Source organism: Cyprinus carpio, chromosome A23 (genome assembly GCF_018340385.1).
Source record: "Cyprinus carpio isolate SPL01 chromosome A23, ASM1834038v1, whole genome shotgun sequence".
Classification (NCBI taxonomy): domain Eukaryota; kingdom Metazoa; phylum Chordata; class Actinopteri; order Cypriniformes; family Cyprinidae; genus Cyprinus; species Cyprinus carpio.
The window spans coordinates 17,057,706-17,082,722 of record NC_056594.1 but is presented as its reverse complement, the minus strand read 5'-3'; the positions used below and the strand labels follow the sequence as shown (position 1 = coordinate 17,082,722).

The window sequence follows — 25,017 nt, the reverse complement described above, 5'->3', positions numbered from 1 at the left end:
AGAGACCCAAAACCTATTCTGCCTAAAAAAAAAAGGGTGATGTGTACCACATTCTACACACTCTTTCTTCTTTACCTTTGGATAAGAAGATGAAAGGGCAATGGTCAGGGTCTGGATGTAGGGTTGAATGTCAGAAAATGAAATGGCTTAATTTGAAAAGTTTGGATTGCAAAAACAATAGAAATTAAACACCATCTCTGTTCCTGCTGGGATTTGTGTAGCTCCGGATGACGAGTGTTGTTTTCAGAGAATAATGCTTTCCTGTGCATACATTTCTTTTGTGTTTATGATGTTCAAAAATATTTTTTTTTGGTGTTTGATGATTGTTGGCAACCATTTGAAGCTTGTGGTTGAATCCGAGGAACTGGACTGTCTGCATTAGCGGCCAAAGGCAACGAATTTGCAGCCACAATTGCAGGAATATTACTGTAAAAACAGGAAAAAAAACGTTCTCACCTGCCTCTGTCGGTTTTATTACCAAAAGATTCGCAAAGTTGAGGTTTACCAAGTTACGTTGCATGTCAAACCCTTATGCGCTCTTCTTATAATGACCTCCTGGGGCTAGATTCACAAAAATAAATTTGAAATTTTTTTGTCTGTCTATTAATCTCTAAGTAGCAAGCACCTCATGATCATTTTTTAATATTTTGTAGTAATACCTCTGTGGGTTTAAGATAAGTTGGAGGTTATCCAAACTTTTGGAAGTTATTTATAATGATTTTAAGAACATTCCCTTCATGAATCTGTCCCCTGGTCTTATGTCATGTGTTTGTACAGAGCAGTACTGCGTCATTGATGATTTGGCTCTGATATATTATGCAGTAAGTCCTCCTCAGCTCTGGTCATCATTCTTACAAAGTTTACTCTTTCTAAGAAGGTCATTGCTAGATCAAAATTTACCTCAGTTCTTGAGGTCAGTTTGCCTTTGCTAAATAAAGAGACTTGCTTTAGCTCTACCAGGGTTTCATTTGCTATTTATAATTTTCACTCTTCCTTAATGGATTAGGCTGTCTGATGTCTGTAGTCTTGCATCCTGCTGGAGATGGGTGTGCCAAGCTATTCTTCACCCAGGTTCTCCCTTCGACGACTAGTGTTTTCCATGAATTCTGTACAATAGAAGCCTTTGTGCATTGGTAGAAAGGTTTGCTGTTTTCAGTAGGGAAACCTTTCCATGTTACTTAAATCTCTATTTATTTATTCAAGTTTTTGGCTCTTTTGCTTCTTGATAAAACCTTGTTCAGCTCTTTTGGCTCAATGAGATTTGGTTCTAATGGTGGTGTCAATCAGATTGGCCTGTTTTAAAATTATAGTCCACTATTTGGGTGCAACCTTAGCTGATTGGGACTGTGGGTTAGATTGTCTTTACCGTTGACAAGTTGTCTGCTTTTTATGACCTCGTTGGACCTGGCAATCTCGCATAATAGGCTCTTGTGTGCAAGGGTGTACATGCACCCTGGTGGAAAAACAGGCATGTGTTCGATCACGGTAGAACAAATGGCCCAGTCAACTTTGCAGACGCTTTGCCCTTGGGCTTCACAATGGCCTGGGGTTGATGCATGGATTACTTCAGATCTCCATTGTTCCTGATGTACATTTTGAGAAGATCATTATCATCTGGATCTGTTCTGTTTTGGTTTATCAGGCCCCTGCTGGGCTGGCAGTGACAGTGAATGTCCAATCAGCCAGCATTTAGATGGCCTGTTTATTGCCTGCAGGATTACAAACAAAGGATGTGAGGCATAGCATGCAAAGGTGAGCGATAGATGCTAATTGTTTGCATCTAATGTTCCCTCTTAGTCTTTTCAAGTGTGAAGATGGGACTCCATGCTGAGAAAGCTCCCTCAGAGGTGTCGATGGCCAACAGTTGCAAAATACACTGGGATGTTTTCTGGCCTCTGTGAATGTGTGAATTATAGCTCTTTGGGGGCTGGGGTTACAATTTGGTATCAAGAGATTCTGCTATGTATTTGGTGAAAATCAGTATTTGAGAAGAGTAGCAATGACAATGACAACATGGTGAATGTAGTATGCCTGGATGACATTCATACTAAACGCATCTATATTATATCGAACATTAATTTTTAACAGTCTCAAATTAGCTACTTATTCAAGTACCTAATCAGAGAGTATGCAATTTTGGACACTGCCATGGTCTGATTTGCACCAAGTTGATGTAGTTTTTTTTTTAATTTATTTTTTTTTATAATTTTTTTTTTAACTTAATACTGACACCTAGTGGCATGGATGTATTATCAAATGCAAAGGTAATGTTTTTGCTTTCAAATATTGTTTCCGAAAGCCGTATTTGTAAGAATATTGGCACTTATTCCATAAGAAAATATTAGGGGTTTACTTAGATGAAAAGAATAGTAATTTGCTAGCCTTATGATCTCAACATGGTACCACTATCTGGGCAGAATGGGTTTTTGGATGCCAATTGCTCATGGATAAATATGATTTTACATTTATGTCAAAAGTATCTTTTTGTTTTCATTTAAGCATAATTAAGTGAAAAAAGTGCTCTTTAAATTGCATTTATAATAAAAATGCATCAAAATGAACACAACACTCACTTTTCATTTCTTTAAAATACACCTTTTAGCTCGTTGTTCTTATGTTACCACTTTAACTTCCCTCTGGTTTGATATTTAGTACATTAATTGGCATTGGCATGTAGCGCAGAGCTGGCTTTTTGCACATCAAGCCAAGTGCTCTAGATCTGGTTGACCTCTCAGCACCTGGTGTAGTGATGTTGATTTGAACCATATCCTTTGAGAGGAAATGTTTTTGTGCTGACGTTTAAAATCTGACTGTGTAAAATGGGATTGGGAAGTTTATCAGATCGAGTGCATGTGTGCAGTTTTAACGGTTATTCCAACTCTGGAGCAGACATTGCACAAGTGTGTTTTTTTTATTATTATTTTTATTAAGGCCATTATATTTTACTGTTGGAACTAGAGATGGTTGTTGCATCTTGCAATATTCCAATGCATTTTGCAAACTTGGGTTCAGTTTGACTGTAAATGAGTTGTTAATTTTCTTGCGTTGCATCATGCAAGGTTTCATTTTTGGTATTAATACAAGGAGATTTAATGATTTTAGCTTTCTCGTCTGCCTCCATTACTATGCAGTTCTCCTCAGGGCTCTTGGCACGCCAGCTGTTTGAGTGAGCTGTCATCCCACAGTGCCAGCTGACCCAGCGGTCACTGCTTTGCTCATCATCTTTGGGCTGCAGCTCCCAGACAGCAGAACAGAGCACGTGTGTATCAGGTCTAGTGAGCAGACTGGGACCACATACAGAGCTTCTTCAGCCCACTTTTATCCATCTCTTTATTAGCTGCTTCCATCGCAACTGCTTAGCTGCTTAATGATGCAGAGACAGACTGGCATCAGAGTTAATGCTTGCTGGCGTCGCACAAAGGAAAACACCCAAAAAGTGAACTGTCCAGGGCTTAAATTTCACTTTGGCTTTTTTTAGATTTCGAAAATGTTAGTTCACTGAGGTCATTGGATTTTTCTTGATGTCAGAGAGTTGCTACAGTGTACACTTTGTGTTGGATCCATTCCACATTTTCTGGGAGGATGTGGTGTGCTATCACTGTAACCATTTTTGCTAAAAACAACATTAAAATTTTGCTTGCCTCTGGATAGCTTAATAATTGTTCAACTTTGTTTGTGCAGTTTCAGAAATGTTCCTAAGGCCACAAACTGCAATCAGTTTTAAGCATTACGGTCGTGTTAATATGTCTGGTGGGCATGGGAAAACTGGGATAATCACAAATAACTAAAGTTGCTTACAGAAGTGACTGATGATAATGAATTGTTCTTGGCGAGCATACTGAAATCCAGTTAGCTTGATTGATTTTGTTGTTTTTTTGACACACAATGATAGGAAAAACACTACCATTCAAAAGTTTGGGCACTGTAAGATTTTTTTTCCCATGTTTTTAAAACAAGTCTCTTATGCTCACCAAGGCTGAATTTGTTTGATTAAAATACAGCAAGAACAGTAATATTGTAAAATATTCTATTTTAATGTATTTTAGGCAAAAAAGGCAAACATTTTACAATGCCATGTAATGGTGGCAGGCTGAGGTTTTGTGTGTTTTGTCTGATTGTGATTATTCTTCATTAGCAACCAGGGTGGTTTCTTGGCAAGCTTAAGCATTTATAAAAGCGTTCGAGTGACATAAGTTAAACAGCTGGATGATAATGAAGTGTGGAATGGGTGGGAGAATGTTTTAAGCCAGGGGTGCCCAACCCTGCTCCTGGCGAGACTGTCCTGCAAAGTTGGCTCCAACCCTAATCAAACACACCTGGCAACTAAATTAAATTAAGGTCTTCAGGCTCACTTAAAAATTAAAGGCAGGTGTGTTTGATTAGGGTTGAAGCTAAACAACGCAGGACAGTCGATCGCCAGGAGCAGGGTTGGGCACCCATGTTTTAAGCAGAAGGTGGTGGAAATTAAGGAATCTGCCATCTGATGGCCTTTAACTATTAGTGGCATTAGTTTTGCTCTATCAGCGTCTTTCACCCAAAGTTTTCTCACCACAACTTAAGTAGATGATATATGTGGTGCACCAATTCATTTTTATAGCTATAATTCTGGTCTGATTACCAAACCTCACAAGCAATGGGTTAACTGTTAAGACATCCTTTGCTTCAGTGGTGAGTATCTAGGAAGCTTAGCATTTTAGTGGTTACTTATTCAAGCTGGATTTTCAGACTAACTCAATTAGCTTAATTAGAGCCACACCGAGAATGATGTTTGCATCTTAGTGAGAGTCAGTTTGTTGCTTATGGGGCTGCATTGGATGGCCATGTTCGTGTGCATCACTTTCCTGGGGAACACATGGCACCAGGATGCACTGTGGGAAGAAGGCAAGCCGGCAGAGGCAGTGTGATGCTTTGGGCAATGTTCTGCTGGCAAACCTTGAGTCCTGCCATTCATGTGGATGTTACTTTGACTTGCACCACCTACCTAAGCATTGTTGCAGACCATGTACACCCTTTCATGGAAACTGTATTTTCTGGTGCCTGTGGCTTCTTTCAGCAGGATATTTTTCAGTGGGATAATGCAAAATGCCGTCTCTTTCGGTTTGATGATGAAAACTGCGAGTTTAAGGTGTTGAGTTGGCCTCCAAATTCCCCAGATCTCAATCCAATCGAGCATCTGTGGGACGTGCTGATCAAACAAGTCAGATCCATGGAGGTCCCACCTCACAATTTACTGGACTTAAAGGATCTGTTGCTAACATCTTGGTGCCAGATACAGGGGTCTAGTGGAGTCCATGCCTCAATGGGTCAGGGCTGTTTTGGTGGCAAAATGGGGACCAACACAATATTAGGAAGGTGGTCATAATGTTGATGTGGTATATATTCCTGGTTTTATTGTGAATTCTTTGGTGCTTCACGTCTGAAATGATTCTGAAGAATGCTTAAATTGTTTTTTTTTTTATACAATGAAAGTGAATAGGGTCCAAAACAAAACCAGACTCTATTGATTTTCATTGTATGGACAAAAAGCAAATTGAAAAGTTTCAAAATATATATTTGTTGTCTTCCGCAGAAGGAAGTCATACAGATTTAGGAAGACATGAGTGTAAGCAAATGAAGGCCCACTGTCGAAAAATCCATCCTCCAAAGACAGTGACCTCTGACCTTTGCAATAATTCTGATCACCAAATACTTACAGAGGCTAATAATAAGTTAAATCAAAATTTGTCCTCGATATAGCAGGATTGAAACAACATTCTGTTGTTCTCTTACAAGGCCAGACTGTTTTAATTAAAGTAAGCTTCACTTTGGCATTCCCTCGGCTGGAAGGCCTCCTGAAGTCTTTCTCATTTTATGTGGAGCCATTATACCAATGTTAGCCCAACATTTAAACATTTAGTGGAGAAAAGAAGGACATTTAAGAGTGATGAGATCCCCCCTTAAGATAAACCCCCATTATATAAACATATATATACGTTTCTTAGTTACAGTTCTTTCAGATCATTATCAAAACGGCATGATTTAGACTGTGTGTTTAGTGTTATGCAGAAGACACGGTTATTTCCTCTTGTTGATAAAAGCAATTTTAAAGTTTCCTGTTAAATATGGTTGATAGTGAATTTTGGATATTATAATTTTGCATCAAAGCGGCACATTTGAATATACATTTAGGACTTATTTGCTTAAACCGAAACCTTGTGGTGTAATTTTTTTATTTGGATGAATGAATATTTAAAACAATAACTTGGAATATTTAATGAGACTAAATTAGTGTAATTTATCATAACAGAAGTGCAATGATTGTAGCTGCACTGTAACTGTACACTTGTGAGCAGTCAACCAAAGCAGTAGTGTAAGTGTACAGCATTCCAGGAACTCGAGCAGAAGAGTGAAAGTGTTTGGGAAAGCTAGTGAATTTGCAGCTGTTAGACACATTTCACATGCATCATAGCAACATAACATTTCATCAGACTAGTGCACTTGAGTTCATTCATAGTGTGCTGGGGTTCAGATGAGGTGTACCAGCCTGTTCACATTTTAGTTTCAGACATTATCTGTAGGTGTTATCGCTGAGTGGGAATTTTGTAAGACGCCCTAATTCCCAGGAGAAAGCCATCAAGGGAATCTGGGATTGACATTACACCTCAGCTGGGGTTCTATAACACCTCTGGGACACTCCCTCTGTCCATACACACATATGGTGGAAAAATGGGGTACGCTGTCCAAGCCGGAAAAAGGCTTTGTTTTGGTTCCTCCCTTATCAAAACAAATGGAGTGTCTGCTCTTTTTTTTTGTCTGTGTGTGTGGTTTATGCTTCACTTGTTGTGGCCTAGAAATCTAGTGACCCCAACAAACATTTCCATGTTTAATGTCCTCCCTATTTATCCATTGATCTCTTGTTCAGGCCTTTTTTCTTTTCGTCTGGCATTCCTCCCAGTGTAGGATTTGGAAACTGTCCTATTAAATTATTCAGTTCCTTTACTGTCATTGTACAACAAAATGTGTTGCGTGACTTCCAAGGCATAGTAAAAACTATGCACAAAAAAAAAGACAGACAGAACCCCCCCCCCCATAGTTTCCAAATATGATGAATAGCCTTTTATTTTTATATTTTCAGTTTTAATCTTAACTCAAGTTAAAGTTTAAGAAATGTATTATGTTCTTTTGTCATTTATTAATTTAGCTTTTGTGAATTTTTATTTCAGTTTTAGTTGTTTAAATTTAGTATTTTAACTTAATGGCAATATTCATAATTTTTTAGTTTTTATTTAAAGTAGAATGTTTGCTTTACTTCCAATATAGATTTTTTTTTATTTTATTTTAGCTTTATTTCAATTTTCAAAATCATTATCATCTTTTAATGGATTTTTTTTTGACTAAGTGGCCACAAAATGCCATGTATTTCCATAGTACAGGGTGGTGCTTAAGCTATAAACTTAAATTCTTTGCCTCAAGACACACTATTTTTTGTAAATAACAGCTGAGAAAATCCAGCCCTCTTATTAAGGATGAGGTCAACTTTTTTCAACTCAAGTGGTCATCTGTTCCTACCTATAGGACTCTATCTCTGCAGTCCATCTAAAGTGTGCTTGAGTCTCCATGGCTGACCGAAGGGCTTGCTGAATACAGCCTTTGTAAGGAAGCCCTCTGTTACGCGTCACTGAGACCAGCCCAGGGGGCAGGAAAGGATGTTCTCTTCCTGTACCTTGACCCCCTCCCCAAAGATTCCTTCAGTGCCCTCTTACAAACACCTCCACACCCCCATCCCCCATCTCTCAATGGACCAGCCTTAATGACAGGAAAGATGATAGTAAGTTTACAGACAATGAGGTCATGGCGGCACTGCACCAATCCATGCTGGCTCTTGGAAAATTAAACACAGATTAGAAGAGCAGGGACTGTGGGAGTGGCCGTTTAACTGTTGGGCATTTTTCAGAGAGCTTGTTTCGAATGTCAAATCTCAGGAAACAATGTGCTGTTACCTTTCTAAATGATCATTCTTATAATTTTCTCCTGATAGATGATAAAACAGGAAAATAAATCCTGTATATTTACACTACCGTTCAAAAAATTAGGGTCGGTAAGATTTTTAAAAATCTTATCTCACAATTCCGCCTTTTTTTCTTCTCAGAATTGCAAGATGTGAACTCTCAATTGCGAGTTATAATGTCAGAATTGAAAGATAAACTGACATTTTTTTTTCTCGTAGTTGTGAGATTGCCACCCAATTCTGACTTTATATCTACAGTTGTGAGTTTACATCTCACAGTTCTTAGAAAAAAGTCAGAATTGTGAGTTAAAAAGTAGCAATTAACTTTTTATATATTTTATTCAGTCGGGGAGACAAGCTTCCATTAAAAAAAAAAAAAAAAAAAAAAACTGTAATATTATGATATAAATTTTTTAAAAATGTTTTTATGTCAGTGAAGCATCACATGATGCTTCAGAAATCCTTCTAATATGCTGATTTGGTTCTGAAGGAACCCTTTTTTATTATCAAAGATGAAAACGGTCGTGCTTAATATTTTTGTGGATTCCATAAATTCTTTAGAATTCTTTGAATAAAGTTCAAAAGAACAGCATTTATTTGAAATAGAATAATAGTACAGAATATCATACAGACAATTTCGATTTGAGCCTGTAAGAAGCCACCTATAGCAACCACATAGTGACATGCTAAACACCAATCAGAGCACCTTAGAAACCACATAGCAACGTTGTGGCACTCACATTTTCTTCAGAGAATGTGAAAATGTGGTTTTAAACAGCTGTTCCTGCTTGTTACTCTCATCCTGTCCAACCACAATTGTTTATTCCTCTCTGTTGAGAAGTTTGTTTGGTTTATGAAGTTTTGACATGTGAATACTTTGAGATCATGCTTTTAAATATGTGGCTATGTTTGTCTGTATATGTTTAAATATTTGGATGTGTTGTTTGTGATAACCCAGGGGGAAAAACAGCTGTAGAAGCAGCTAGCTTGACTTCAAGCAGTCTGGGCTCTTGTTTTCTCATTGACTTATTACCCAGTGGGCCTGGTGTGTGTGTGGTTGTGTGTTGGCGGTCACATGTTGCCAACCAAGTTACTAACCATTGCACATGGCCACGCTGTTACATAATTCAGCTCTGTATGGTTGATTATGAGACAGTCCATTTCCTCAAAGATCATAAGTTGCCTGCTGGTCTTTATTATATTTAAATCTTAATAAAAAATAAGGCTAATATCAAGCTTTTGAATTCTAGGAAAATTAAACTAAAAGTAACAATTCTACTAATGTATGAAAAAATATGTTTTAAATGTCTTGTCTGTTTCAGTTTAAATCTCATTTTGATTATAACTCAACATGCTACTGGCTTCCCAACATCTGCCCTCATCTGTCGTCTTCAACATAGAAGGATAGATGTTGCTTTTCAGCTCTGATGTTCAAATCCAGACTTTTTAACAAAACTTCCAGTAGACTTTTTGTGAATCGGAACACTGTTGTGCTTGTCCTGCTCTCTTATAAATATTCCTCATAGTCTTATTAGTATGCTAACAGCTTCCTTCATCTTTTTTTCTCTTTGAACAGTGTGAGTATTATAGTTGGAGCACCTAAAGCCAACACCAGCCAGCCCAACATCAGAGAAGGAGGATCGGTCTTCTACTGTCCATGGAGCCTCAGCCAATCACAATGCAGCAGCATAGAGTTTGATAGACAGGGTAAGTCTCACTGACCAGTTGATGTGGGTGGTCACAAAAAGATTAAACTCAAAAAGCTGTCCAGGGTGTGGTATTCTCTGGTCTAGTGCTTTGTTAATATTTTAAATAGAATGTTGTTTTTATATTTTATGTTTTCAGTTTTATTTTTTTTAAAGTTTTAGTAATTTGTTGTGTGTTTTTGTCACTTTTTATTTAGTTTTTGTTGTTTTGTGAATATGTCTATATACTGATTTAATGAATAAGAATGTACTCTGCTGATTGTGTACCAGCACTTAAATTAGAACCAGTATTTTGACTTCCAGTAGTTTCTACATCCTCCCCAAAACAATTGTAGTATTGATGTATATCCGCTCCTTCCATTATGTGGCTTCCACAAGCTAGCACCTTTTGGTTGCACAGCCTTTTGCCTTTCATTGTGTAGATTTTGCTCTGAGAGGTTGATGGAAAATGGTATTTAGACGAAGCGAAGGCAGACAAGTGCTCAAGCAGACTTCCTGATGTACATGCAGGCTCTGATTTTCTTAAATTAGATGTGTTTCTCAACAGGGAAGGCAAAACATGATAGCTAGCAACTGCTAAACAATGGCTGAAATGGGTAGATAGAGATTGTTTTATGTAGTTTTTGTCTATATTCTGATGCCAAAAAAAAAAAAAAAAAACAATATCTGGAATGGCATCACATTTCCTTAAAGATCATATCTTATTGGTCAGCCGAGAAAATAATCAACCTACAGGAACAAAAAACATCACTGGAAGAATTTCAAGTGGTGTTCACAACAGATATTCAATCTTGATATGAACAGAGACTGTGTAGCTTTGTGGCTGTCTTGTTAGTGCCTGCATGTTAACATTGCTAGCATTGTTGGTCCTTCATCTACTCGCCATGCCAGAATAATTTCTCTTATGGTGGTGATGTAAAACATAAAAAATGCATTTCATTAGGATTCAGATTTCTATGCACTACAACACACAGAAAAAAGACTAAGTAGAGACCGCAATGTATGCTTTATCAGTTGTGTATTGCCTCTTTTCTTGAAGCAGACGGAGTCTTAAGAACTGTTCCAAGTTGCTGAGTATGTAGAACACATGTCAGGGGACCATGAAGTGTTCACAATCTCAGTGAGATACTGTTGGCTTCCTTCCTGCGGAATCGAAGTCTCCTCTGAAAATCCAAGCTGTGATTTACTGTCTATTACTCAAACACAGGGAGATATAGACCACCAAAACTGTCACAAAACCTTTTACAGATCTATTTTGTAAAATTTTCTTTTGTTTTGAAACTCATGACGCACAGCTGCATGCTCTAGAAAACAGCCAGATCGCAGATTTAGCTACGTAGGGCTTTTTTAGCAAACATATTGTGTGCTTATGAGTCATGTAAATGTCATGCTCTTCTTTTTATTACGTTTGACTTCAATTAAAACATAATTTTATTTTGGTTTAACTCAATAGTCAAGCAGAAGATCTTAACTGAATTAAGCTAATACCCCGTGACGTGTGTGATGCATTACAGAGGTTGGTTTAACCTCAGAGGTTAATGCGTATCCAATGATCATTCAATTAGATGTCAATATATCCTGACCGATCCAAAATGGTTAATATTTTGACAAGTGGTTTTTTGGCTTTTACTTCAGTTTCATTTAGTGTCAGCAGTTCAGGACATAACCAAAAATAAAGGCATGAAAATAACCACCTTTTTAGCACAGTTGGTTTTTGAAGTATTTTTATTTTATTTATTTATTTGTTTTATTTGGGTTGGTTTTTGAAGTATTTTTTTTTCCTTTTTTTTTTTGTTTGTTTTTGTTTTTTTTTTTTTTTTTTGTTTGTTTTTTTTTTTGTGTGTGTTGTTTTTGGTTTTTTTTTTTTTTTTGTTTTTTTTTGTTTTGGTTTTTTTTTTTTGTTTTTTTTGTTTTGTTTGTTTTGTTGTTTTTTTTTTTTTTTGAAGCACATATCATTGTTCAAGAGCTTATTATAGGTCTTTCCAGTCTCAGAAATCAGGAGATAACCTGATATAGAGCATGGCAATAACCTTCTTTTAGCACCCGTAATTTAAGTATTTTTAAAAAATTATTATTATTGTATTTTATATTTTATTATTATTTTAATTGTATTTTTTTTTATTTTATATTTATTTTTTCATTTGAAAGCATATATAATAGTTTTAGACCTCATGTTAGGTCTTTCTAAGAAGTCAGGAGATGATCTGAAACAGAGCATGACATTATACAGTTTAGACATTATTAATTCATCTATTATGTTATCATTAAAAATCAGTTTCTTTAAAAATATGATTTATGATTATAACATTGCAGCTCAGTCTTATGTTGCCTCCATTTCTATTTTACATTGAGCCACAGCAAATATTTCAAATAAAGACCTCACCACTTAAATCTGGACTTGACCCTTTGGCCACTGATGCGCCATTGGTTCTCAAGTGGGCCGCAAGAGGGTCACATAGTACTTCCTCCTGCCTAACATCCCTCAGTCAGAGAGAGCATTAGCTAATCGTGTCTTCAGATCTGACCTCTTTCCTCTTCCTCTCTGATAAGAAAATAACAGAGAATGATGAGAGTGGGCGGGAAGCAGAGCACAGAGAGCATTGTCTCTTGTCTGTTCTCATTTCCCTGTCTCCTGGTGTCTCCCTGGGGACGCTTGATGTGATGACTGAATTTAGCCATGTGGCTTGTGCCTTCCGCTACCCCTCCCTTTCTCTTACACAGATCAAGATACTCCACTAATGGGGCTCTTCTCTCATCATTAAAAGAGAGAGGTGTGTGTGGGACCTCCTCACCTCCACAGTCCCATGAGATTGTCAGCTAGGTCGTCTTAGCCTGACTCCAGGAACTGAGAGCAATCATAGGATTAGGAATAGAGAGAATTTTGATTAAAATGGCTGTACATCACAGCAGAGGTGTCTCTTAAAGGTGCATTACTCCGGGCAAGAACATTTAGACATTTGATTTAACCAAGAACTCCTTTTATATGATGTTGTTGGATTTAACCTTGAGCGGTTGGATTATATAATTTGTTTGCAGCAAACAAAACTCTTGAATAACTTTCAAAGATTCAGCTGAATTTTCCACGAACCATGACTCAAATCCAGTTACTGATTCTTCCACAGAAGTGCTCATATTGCTTCCTGGGAACTTGATCTGTTTCCAGTTGGACTAATAAAAAAAAACTGTGCACCCATATTTTCAAAATGTGTTTTTGTAGAGTGTGTTTTTAATTTGTATTTTTGTATTGCTTCCTGGGAACTCATATATATTATTATATTTATATATATATATATATATATATATATATATATATATATATATATATATATATTTATATAAATATATATATATAGCCATAATAGTTTTATTACGTTTACTGTAGTTATAAATAGTTATATCAGCCATATATAATTCTTTTTTATTTTTTATATTATATAATTTTTTTTTTTTTATAAGATATGTATGTGTTTTTTTTCTCGTTTTTTTGTAGTGGCATTTTTTGCTTCATGCGGGCAAGTTGTTTAAAGTTTTATAATGTAGCATTTATATCAATTTAAATTAATTTGTTTTTTTATAATTAATTTTAGTTAGTTAATAAGTCATAATTTATTTAAGTGTAGTTTCAGTTTTATTTCGGTTAATTTCGTTTTTATTTGAGTTAATGAAAACATTTTTATAAATCATTATCATTAGGAGCTCATGTTAGGTTATCATTAAAAGTTTGTTTGTCTATGGAGAAAGTGAATAATTATGCTATATTTACATTTTAAATTTTGTCAGCAAATATTTCAAATAAAGACCTCACCATTTAAATCTGAAAACCAATGTTTTCAGTTTTGTTTCTGTTAAAGATAATAAAACTGCTCAGAAGTTGTGTTAATCCATTCATTCAGATTAGAGCTTGCCATTTTTTTTGTGTTAAATGTGTAAATAAATGCACAGATTTAATCTCCAAACACTCAACCATATCTTGCATCAGAGTCTTAAACAATCAGGACTGTTGTACTGACACAAAGGGAAATCTCATCCAGTTTTGGGTAGCTCTCCCTTAACCGTAGCCAGACAACACCATTCCCCCACCTTCCCCGCTGAGCTTTATCTTCCCAGCTGTACATTTCACTCGTGATGTGGAAAGTGAGATAATTGTTAGTTTTAACGGCCCACCTCCATCGACGTAGACTGATTCTCCTCCCACAAACTGTACCCCTCAACCATGTACTAGTTTTACATTAGACGGCATCTTCAATTTACTGTGTCTTACACACTTCAGTTGAGTTTTCTCCAATCCAGGGCTGCTGGTTTTCCTGCGTGACCCTTTAGGCCTCTTCACTTTGGCAGCAAGCGAGGGAAAGATGAGGAAGACAAGAAAGAGAAAACATCACCCTGGAGGTGACCATAAGGCATATATCCTCTAATGTTATTAGAGGCCTCTAATCCCCACTGCTTTCCTACTGGGGTACCAAACATCCTTGAGAGAAGGAAACAAAAGATGTCTGGGGAAAAGGAGGCGTGTGTGTCTGCCTGTGTTAAGGGGTGGTTTGGAAAAGAATAGGACAAGTATACAGAGATGACAGCTAGAGGGAGAACCATACAAGATAATAAAGGAATGAGTGGGAGATGGTGACTTAAACCGAGAAAATAATGAAGTGGAATTCCTGGAAAGGGATGGCAGACTTTCAGAAAGGGAAGAGTAAGGTGAAGGGTGCTGTGAGCTGAAGACGAAGAGCAAGAGAGAGTGTGTGTTTGTATCAGTAGGAGTGTATCTGACAGATAGCTTGAGCTCCTTTTTTGCTTGGATGAAGGTTCCTGTTTCCTCATTCAGAATGAAACAGTCATATTAGATGGTAAAATAGGGTCTTACCAATTGGGTGAATCACACAAAGAAATGTTATAGTTATATTTCCCCCTAAAATCGAAAATATTGCATAACGATTTTACATGGACTATTTCAAGACCGCTATTTTTTTTTTTGTATTATGAGAAAATATAATTTCCTATTCTTCTTCTTTTGATTTGGGGCTACAGTATGATCTAGACATTTCTTGACAGTTTTTGTAATATTAACCCACATAACTTGAGCTCCTGTTTTGTTTGGATGAGGCTCCCTGGCACAGTTTCTTCATTCCGAATGAGACCAGGCCCAGCTGAGAATCGTGTTACTGCTAGTTGTACCTTTCACTTATTTCTCCTCTTCCTCAGTTTCTCTTTCCCCCTTCTCCTTTCATCACACCACAGAACCCTGTTGCATCATGCTTGTAATTATAGTGCAACTGGAGAAATGTCTGTGGCAAAGTTCAGTTTGGCAGTCAGAAAGGGGAACATTTTGGACAAAATTTTTGGCCAAGTGACTTCTCTGGCAGTTGAACCTGATCTTTGATGGTTTTGGTCTGGTGGTCTATTTGTTTATTCCCAACCTCTCTCATTGGCAAGCATGTCACCTTTGTTTTGATTTATGAATCCAGTTTCAGCCCATATGTGACCATCTGTTTTTCCCCTTCTTGTGCCGGCACTTCATGATATGACCTTTAACCTCAATGGACACCTGAGCCTGCATTGTACAGTCTGTTCTTTTTTCCACCTTGGTCTTTTCATTTTATTAGGGGTCTAAATGTGCTTAAAATCACATTTAACTAATTTGATGTGACATTTCAGTGCTACAGAATATTCACTCGGAAATAATGTTGGGCATGATGTGATTTTGGTTGTGAAATGCACTGATATTTATTATTCTCTTTTTTTTTTTTTTTTTTTCTGTCCACACGATTTTGGAAAATGTTTCAAAGGAACTGTAATAAGTTGATAAAACATTATTACAAATATCTATCTATCTGTCTGTCTGTCTATCTTTATTTTATTTTTTAGGCTTTACATTCTAGCGTAATGTTTCAATTTTTTATTTTTATTTTTTTTTTTATAGGAAATCTAAATATGACGCTGAATGATACAGTGCATCAGGGAGAGTTCAAATCCCATCAGTGGTTTGGAGCAACAGTACGAGTGCATGAAGATAGTGTGCTGGTAAGATCTTCTTACTCATATCTTAGGCTGTGTGGATAATAGACTGTATAACAGTCAGACATAAACCCTCCTTCAAATCATGACAAACCATTATTTCTTCTTGAACATTTGTGCTTGAACACAGTGTGGTTGGTGATTTAGTTCTAAGTTCATGTTCTTAAATTATCTGTGTGAGTCTCAAATGATGAATAATCGGATCAGATCCAGCTCTGTTCATTTGTTTTATTCTTCTATTCATTCCTTTGTATTCTTTCTCAATTTGAACTTTATGACTCTTTTGGCTTGTGGATAATGCTTGATCTGTAATATCAGACGTCTAGATGATGTCCCTTGTGGATTATCAAACTGTGACCTGAATTTATCATCATGGTTACTTTATCATCAGGGTCTTCTTTGTACACAGCTAGCATGAAGGTGACCTTTAACCTCTTGCATTATCCTTTCCATAGGCTTGTGCCCCGCTCTACTCATGGAGAGCCAAGCAAGACATACCTCTTGCTGACACTACTGGCTCATGTTTTTTGTCCGTCAAAAACTTCACCGATTTTGTGGAATATGCTCCGTGCCGCACTGGTAGGCTTGCAGTCACTGATGATTTGTTTAATTTTAGTTGTTTTAAAGTCAAAGTAACATACAGTAACTTCCCATCCATTGCAGAATTCCATGAAGAAAAAGGACAAGGCTACTGTCAAGGTGGATTCAGTGCTGATTTTACACAGGTGAGATGATATTAGAACTGAATAGAACACAAAGCATTGCTTATCTGCTGTTTCCTTCTGGTCTCACCTAGATACTGTTGCTATGTTATAGAAAGGAAAGGTGGTGCTTGGAGGACCTGGCAGTTACTTCTGGCAAGGTTTGACTTTCAAAATAAAAATACTAGTTTTAGATGTGAGTAGAAGAGAGTCTTTAAAGGGGTCATATGATGCGATTTAAATTTTTCCTTTCTCTTTGGAGTGTTACAAGCTCTTGGTGCATGAAGAAGATCTGTAAAGCTGCAAAGACTAAAGTCTCAAATCCAAAGAGGTATTCTTTATCAAAGTTAAGACTCTGTCACACCCCCCTAAAACGGCTCATTCAAACACGCCCCCACATCTCTACATCACTATGTGGAAATATTTGAGTAATGCCGCCCAAATGTTCACGCAAAGAAAGAAGGCGTGGTTTCAGTGTTGAAGCAGCCATGTCAGGGAGATGCTGTGTGTTTCTAGGTGAAAGCAAAAGCACTTTATTTGGCCTTCCGAAGGTAGATGCATTTAGGGATCTTTAAGATTACTTACAACAGAACAGCAACACATTTTAAGGACGACTGTTTTGAGAGGAGGTAATTCAGACTTTGCTACGACAATCTGGCGCTTCTGAATCAAACACATTTTAAGGACTATTAGTTTAAGTATTTGCTATTGACTGTTCAAATGCAGAGTTCTGCGCATTATGTATGTGTGTGTGTGTGTGTGTGAGAGAGAGAGAGAGAGAGAGAGAGACAGGGTCACACAGTGGAGTCAGCTGTCTTAACCGTCCGTGTCATGTGTACTGCAAATACATAGGAGCTTCATCACTGTGTCTGTCACGTGACTCTGTTCCCATTTGAGCTTGAACTGATAAAAAACTGATAAAACTAAGGACATTATTAACTGTCTTGACATTTATTTTGAAAGATGAAGCTCGTGATTAGGTAAAGGGGCGTTACATTTCCGACGAGAGCTTGTGGTGTTCGGCCAATCACAATGCACTGGGTCAGCTGGCCAATCAGAGCAGCCTGTGCTTTTCAGAAGGAGGGGCTTTGTAGAAAACAACGTGTTTGAGAAAGGCGGGGCATAGAGGAACTACAATAATGTACAGTATTTGAAAAATAATGTGCTTTTTGAACATTAAAGCATGTCAACATATTCTGTTACTTTAAATACAAAAAAATAATGATCTTTAAAAAAGCATCATATGACCCCTTTAAGAGCTAATTTCTGTTAAAAAGTAAAAAATAAATAAATAAAAAAACCTTTATTTAGCAACAATGCATTAAATTGATCAAAAGTGAGAGACATATCAAATGTTACAAAACATAATTTCTATTAAAGACTGTGTATATATGTTGTTCTTTTGAACTTCTTATTCATCAAGGAATCCTGGAAAAAAATGCGCCATGGTTTCCACAAAAATATAAAATATAACTGTTTTCAACATTGGCAATAATAAGAATATAATGATTTCTGAAGGATTGTTTGGCACTAAAGACTGGAGTATGTTTGCTGAAAATTCAGCTCTGCCTACATAGGAATAAATGACATTTTAAAATATATTAAAACAGAATTTTTTCTATTGTATTTTAATTGGATAAATGTAGCCTTGATGAGAATAAGATACTTAAAAAAAAAAAAAATCGTACATACTTTTGAACAGTAGTGTGTGTACCTTTCGTAAACAAGGCAGTTTCTTCACTTGACAAGATTTCCATCAAAATGTGGATATTTGCATTTATTATATGCATCAACATTGATATTTAGACCAAATGCAATTAAAAGGTCTGTTTCTTCTTACCATTTCTAGGCCAAGTGATCACTGCGGTTAAACAAGAAATAGTCAAGGCCTATTACCCAGGATACTTCTTGACATCAGTGAAGGGCCAGATGCAGACCAAACAGATAAAAGAGATCGCAATTGATGACAACTACATGGGTATGTCTTTCCATCCCCCTTATTAGCTGTCAAGTTGAAAATACTTCGATTTTTTTCTGTTGGTCACCACCCATGGTTTCCATATGTTTAACAGGTTACTCAGTGGCTGTCGGCGAGTTCAGTGGTGATGATGATGAAGGTGAGTGTTGTGACCCTAAAATATAAAACCTCAACATTATAGTGTTCATTTAGGTTACAGTTTAACTTGATTATTTTGATGTCCTTTTCATTATACTCATTAAAAACAGAGATAGAATGACTGTGACGGTGAATCATCTGCTGTTGGAATAGCCATAAACGGATGTATTAAATCCATGCGCTGTTTGTAGGACCTTTCAAAGGAAGTGTTATGATTATACCCTCTTTATGAATCCCTTCCACCTGAACAAATTTGAAAATAGAGCTCTTAGAGTAGCTCTGATCGCTAGAATTCTCAGAGATCTTGAGGAACTCACACATTTCCATGTTTCCACTCCTAAATCTTTCTGTTTTTCCTCTCTTTTTTTGCCTCACCTGCTTTCAGACTTTGTGACTGGAGTTCCCAGGGGAGTCGGACTGCATGGACAGGTGAGAGAAACCAGTCACACTATAAACCAAGACATTTAGCCAGAGGTCTTTTTAATCAAGATGCGGGTTAAGTCAGATTTTTAGTGCATTAAATGTGACCAAATCCACAAGTATGACTTTTAGTTTGGAATTGGGAATCAACCAGAGATTTTTATGATGATACTTGATGGAATGAAAACTCGAGTCTGTTGTCTTTTTATCAGGTTTCCATTCTCAATGGTTCTCTGGATACACTGAAAACCTTCACTGGTGAGCAGGTAAGTTTGATGGCATTCATTGTATTGCAAGTAGAACACGCAGCAACATAGAAATGCACACAAAACATCTTAGCATCATGGTGACAAGTTTTGCATGCCCATGCACTACTCATATTTTCAAATCTTGTTTCCAAGTTGCTCTATTGGCTTTTGTGGTGTAATAATATATTTTGCTGCAGCTATTTTAGGACGTGACATTTTAGCAGAAGTTATGTGATTCTTATTACTGATATTACCCTGATATTCTTCAGACCCTTGCACACTGATGACATAAGCAAAAATCATTTCCTTTACAAGTCCCTTTAAACCAAGTTGGAGTGCTCTGTGGTAAATAGTAAAGGACACATTATGTGAGGCAAGAGCGCACAGGCAATTTTTCTAAACGAGCGCCACAGTTTTGCAAGTGGAAATTGTTGGAGGCCTTTTACTGCTCTGATTGCCTCAGCTGAGTAAATACAATCAAAAAGCATTTGAGTGTGCCCACCTCAGGGGGCTAGAGAGCGAGCCACATCTGAATCATCAAAGAGTTCTTTTCATGCACTCAAACCATAACCAAACAGAGTAAATGTCAACGAGTGCCTTCAGGCGTAAAGTTACTGTCCATGTGACATTCATAAGAGTCTGCATGTTGTTTGTATGTACAGTGTAAAACTGAGAAGCTTGTATTTACACATGATTCAGATCTATTACAGTTTTTAATTTTCCTAAATTTTTCAGATGGGTTCCTACTATGGCTATGTGGTGGCTGCTACTGACATAAACAATGATGGGTAGGTAACCATAACCAGGATTTAGACAAGAATGTGTCACAAGAATGTGTTTAGTGTTTAAGTTTGTGGTTCATATCACCTTCAGGATGACGGACCTGCTAGTTGGGGCTCCCATGTTCATGGTTCGTGACTCTGATGGGAGGTTAGAGGAGTTGGGTCGAGTCTACGTGTACATGCAGAACGGACCTCTGGATCTTACACCTCAGATACCTCACCTCACGGGCACACAGATGTTTGCCCGGTTTGGCAGCTCCATTACCCCTCTGGGAGACCTCAACCAAGATGGTTACAACGGTGAGAGATCTGCCCAGATTTTTGCATTTATCTGTCAGTCTTCAGACAATTGTATTAGTTATCAGCCGATACTGGATTTTTTGTTTATTTTAATAAAAAATAATTTTTTTAATAAATAAAAAAAATTATATACTGTAGACTTTTAGTATCTGACTTTTATCGGTTAACACCTATTACATGAAAGTAAGTCTATTTTATTTTAAGTAAGTCAATTTTATTATCATTGCACCTCTTATTCTACAATATTCTCTTAACAGACGTGGCCATCAGTTGTCCGTTTGGTGGGGAAAACAAACAAGGACTGGTGCTCATCTATAATGGACATGCTGGAGGACTCAGGGAAAAGCCCTCTCAGGTGATCGCTGGCCAGTGGGCCTCTACGTCAGCTCTACCTGCCAGCTTTGGTTACGCACTTCGTGGAGGCAAAGATCTGGATAACAATGGCTACCCAGGTGAGAAAACTTAGTCTCTTTAGCTACCTTAAACCACTGCCATTACAGTTGAAATCTAGTCTGATAACATGTTTTTTTTTTTTTTTTTTTTTCATGCAGATCTTATTGTTGGTGCATTTGGTGCAGACGCTGCAGTTCTTTACAGGTCAGTCACAGACATGAAGACTAGAGTAATGGCTGCTGAAAATTCAGCTTTGTCATAGGGCTGGGAGATATATCGCATGCAATTGTCACGCGCAATTCGTGAGTAAAGCCGGTTCCCTGATTAGCGCTAAATCGCCATCACCTGCTTTCAAATGGAGCGGCATTTAATAGACAGAGCCGTAGATCACTGACATGGTACGCAATATCGCGTTCATTATCGCAGATAAATCGCCTTTGATAATGAACTCGATATTGCGTAGCTTGTCAGTGAACTACGCCTCTGTCTATTAAATGCCGCTCCATTTGAAAGCAGGTGATGGCGATTTAGCGCTAATCAGGGAACCGGCTTTACTGACGAAATGCACGTGACAATTGCATGCGATATATCGCCCAGCCCTACTTTGTCATAACAGGAATTAATTTAAAATTGCAATAATGTTTCACAGTATTAGTGTTTTGATCTATTAAATGCAGCCTTGGTGAGCATAAGAGAATTTATTCAAAAACATTTTTAAAAAATCTTAGTGATCCCAGTGTATCTTACTTAATTTTTAATCATAAAGCTATTGAAAATGCCTTTGAGTGCAGACTAAATACTTTTGGATGTTATGTCATTTCCAGATCTCGTCCTATTGTGAACACTAGTGCCACCTTGACTGTCTATCCAACTATGATTAATCCTGAGGAGAAAGTTTGCACCATAAGCCGTGGGAACGAAACCCTGCATGTGTCCTGGTATGTCTGCCATCTTGTATCTGCCAGAATTTATTGCATTCCTGGTTCAAAGCAGTAAATATATTTTATTAGACTGTTTATCCAAATCCTAAACATGTAATAATATAAGAAAAGATCCTGATCTTTCACATTTAACATAATTAAACGGCATTGAAGTACACTTATGTAGGAATTTAAAAAATCTAATTTAGTAAATTAAGCTACTTCATTACATACACAGTCAGGCTTTGTATGTCAGGCTGGACATATGGAAGGGTGTAGTTATGCTGTCAGTGAAGGCTTTTCCCAATGGTTTGGACATGCTCTGTTGGTTGAGAGTGAGCCATGAAGGTGGCGAAAAGCATGAAATGCCCTTTTCCCACCTCCATGACGTGCATTATTGAAATATGCATCTGTGGAGGGAAAGGAAACTCCGCTGGACTGGTCTCTCTCTGACGTGAAATGTCTGTGTCACCGCCTGTTCTCTTTTTTTTTTTTTTACAGGGAAAGTTTGTATATGCATGTGTTGATTACAAGTAGTTGCCTAGACACAGAGGCTTTTGGGAGAAATTAAAGAGTGTGAGAGAGAGAAAGGGGTTTAGTGGTGGCTTTGAATGAGATATTGTTTAGTGGTGGAACACAGCTGGGAAACATCAGGACGCACTAAGCTGCACATGCATGTGAGCTCACACACACACACACACACACACACACACACACACACACACACACACACACACACACACAGATGGATACTGAGGCTTACACACACACATGGGAACACACTGTTTATTGCACGTCAAATGTAGCCTGGATTGTGATTTTTCTTTTTTTTTTTCTTTCACTCTTCCCCTTCTGTATCTTATTTCTTTTTTTTTTAAATCCTTCCTTTTCTTTTGTTATTTTTTCATCTTTTTTGGAAACTTGTTCACCTTTTCTAAAATGTTTTCATTGTTTCTTTTAAACTGTCTTTCAAACTTTTCAAATATTCTTGATCAGCACTTTTTCTATTTTCTTGCTTCCTTTAGTTGGACCCTCATTTATTTTCCACAAAATATTAATCAGAACAACCATTTTCAACATAATAAGAAGAAATGTTTCTAAAATACCAAATCAGCATATTAGAAGGATTTCTGAAGGATCATATGACACTGAAGACTGGAGTAATGACTCGAGATTACATTTTAAAATATATTCAAAATTGTAATAAGATTCCATAATATTGCTATTCTTACTATATTTTTGATCAAAGAAATGCAGCCTTGGTGAAGTAAGAGATGTCTTTTTCCGAAACTTTTGAACACTGCTGTATATTACATCAGTTTCCAGCACAGACATAATCCATAACTGTGTTGTGTGATCCGTTATACAGGAGTCATCCTTCCTTCAAGCTGTCAAGCGTTATAGCCTGAGGAAACAATAATAGCAAATATTTCATAGCCAAAGAGATGCAACCAATGTGTTTTTAATGCGTCATTGTAATAAATCCACTTGATCTCTCATCTCATTTGTCTGCTCTGTTTCTTACAGTGTCAACCTGAGCTTTTGCCTCTCAGCCAATGGGAAGCACCTACCAAATCATCTCGGTAAGCCACATCTGCTCTTGTTTACCCACCTATTGATCCAATGTCATCTAAAATAGTATTCCTTTTTAAATAAGCAACCACCCAGAACACTAGTCATGCCCTAACAATAACCTACAACTACCGTGCAATGTGGCTAACAGTTATTCTAGGACTTATTTTTAATTAATTTCCCTCACAACCTAAAATAAATGTTTTTTGGCATCTAACAGAGCCTTCATGTTTCCCATTCCATCCATAAGCTTTTTTTGTCCATACATAACCTTTACAATGTATTTATTCAGTAATGAGTCCCCTCTATTCCCCCCTGGGCTAATGATACCACCACATGCCCTGCATTTAGAGGCCTAGACTATGTGCAAAGAATAACACCTAGTGCACACGCTCAGATAACTGAGCACAGGTGCACAACACACATCTGAACGGCATGCAAATTCTTTCATGCCCTCACGCCTTTCCATCAAAAGCATTATGGCTTTTTTATAGTCATTCTCTTCAGCTGTTTGATAATAATAAAAACTAAATGTTTGGAAGAAGTCTTCACTGTTGCCAAAGCACAAAGTTCTGATCTAATCAGGATTTTATGTTCTACTCAATAGTAAATGTTTGGAAGAAGTCTTCACTGTTGCCAAAGCACAAAGTTCTGATCTACTCAATAGGCTTCACTCTGATGATGGGTGTTTGTGTTGTAGTGTTTTGTGTTGTATGTTAGGATGGGCAGTATGGGGCCGTACGGAGAGCTCAGTTTTTAGAGACCCAGCTTCCCGCCCTGCAGAGGACTCTGACTGTGCCAAAGGGAACCTTTGAGATCTAGTGCTGTTTCAGCTTTACCTACAAAACTTTTGACATTAAGGGTGCACTAAATAGCAGGGTTGTATGCGTATGACTGGACTTGAGCCGATGATGACTTGCGACTCGACTTTGACTGCAATGACTTGACTTCGGACTGCGATGCAAAGAATTAGGGCTTTCGTGAGACTTGCAAAACAATGACTTGGTCGCACCTCTGCTAAATAGTATATACAGTGTATAAATGTGTGACTTGGGTTATGTCTTAAAGAGCAGGTCATTGTATTTTAAAGTGTCCTTAGATGTGTTTAGTGCCCTACAAGGTTCAGCTAAGATCAGTCTGAATTTTCTCAGCATATAGGGGGCCGTATTACGTCATTTGAGAGATTCGTCCAAGCAAGTTAGAGCAACCCCCAGCTTCCCAAGCTACTCTGCAGAGGACTGGTCACTGTGCAAACCTGTTGGGATTGGCAAAGTCTGCAGTGAGCCAGTTAGCCATCGCTACCATTGCAAAGCACCTTTACATAAACAGTAATATAATCAATCCGTTCTTATAATACCATAAAATGCAAAAACACTTATTGCAAAGCGGGCCCATAGCTAAAGTTAAGCTGCTAAACTGTGCACTAGGTGGATACGTTAGCCGAGTGTTAACGTGACTAACTGATTAAACAATACAGTTTGTACCAAAATATGTCTACTGTAATGTTTGAAGAACGACAGACAAAAACTCACAGGAGCACCAGTCGAAATCACATCTCTTGGTAACTGCCAGTGCAGCACAATAAACAGCAGTTTCACAATTATTATAAAGTCTGTGTGCTACACTACATTCTTTATTATTAAATAAAGTAATTAGAACAACGAGGTTCCCTGCGAATTTTTAGACTTCAGTAAGACAGTAATATTGTGCTTTACCTGGAAAACACATTATATGTACTTTGAAAGATAGAAAGCATACTTAAAAATTAACATACGTAATAGTTATTTCTGGGGCTACAACTACACAGAAACAATTTGCAACTTTAAAATACTGATCAGACAACACAACGACAAACAATTC

The 25,017-nt window shown here is 37.3% G+C and overlaps 1 protein-coding gene across 1 annotated transcript in view; it reads left to right on the top strand.

Annotated features, from left to right (window-relative positions):
- Positions 1-25,017, top strand: part of LOC109048350 (integrin alpha-5-like) — a 49,250-nt gene that overhangs the window by 4,446 nt on the left and 19,787 nt on the right. The window contains exons 2-19 of the mRNA XM_042713982.1: positions 9,564-9,694; positions 15,611-15,711; positions 16,161-16,284; positions 16,369-16,430; positions 16,522-16,567; positions 18,256-18,384; positions 18,479-18,523; positions 18,908-18,951; positions 19,155-19,208; positions 19,926-19,978; positions 20,064-20,272; positions 20,530-20,724; positions 20,824-20,869; positions 21,490-21,603; positions 23,113-23,168; positions 23,765-23,805; positions 23,878-23,978; positions 24,381-24,444. Of these exons, the coding sequence (XP_042569916.1) occupies positions 9,564-9,694; positions 15,611-15,711; positions 16,161-16,284; positions 16,369-16,430; positions 16,522-16,567; positions 18,256-18,384; positions 18,479-18,523; positions 18,908-18,951; positions 19,155-19,208; positions 19,926-19,978; positions 20,064-20,272; positions 20,530-20,724; positions 20,824-20,869; positions 21,490-21,603; positions 23,113-23,168; positions 23,765-23,805; positions 23,878-23,978; positions 24,381-24,444 (1,615 nt within the window). The remainder of the gene's footprint in view (positions 1-9,563; positions 9,695-15,610; positions 15,712-16,160; positions 16,285-16,368; positions 16,431-16,521; positions 16,568-18,255; positions 18,385-18,478; positions 18,524-18,907; positions 18,952-19,154; positions 19,209-19,925; positions 19,979-20,063; positions 20,273-20,529; positions 20,725-20,823; positions 20,870-21,489; positions 21,604-23,112; positions 23,169-23,764; positions 23,806-23,877; positions 23,979-24,380; positions 24,445-25,017) is intronic.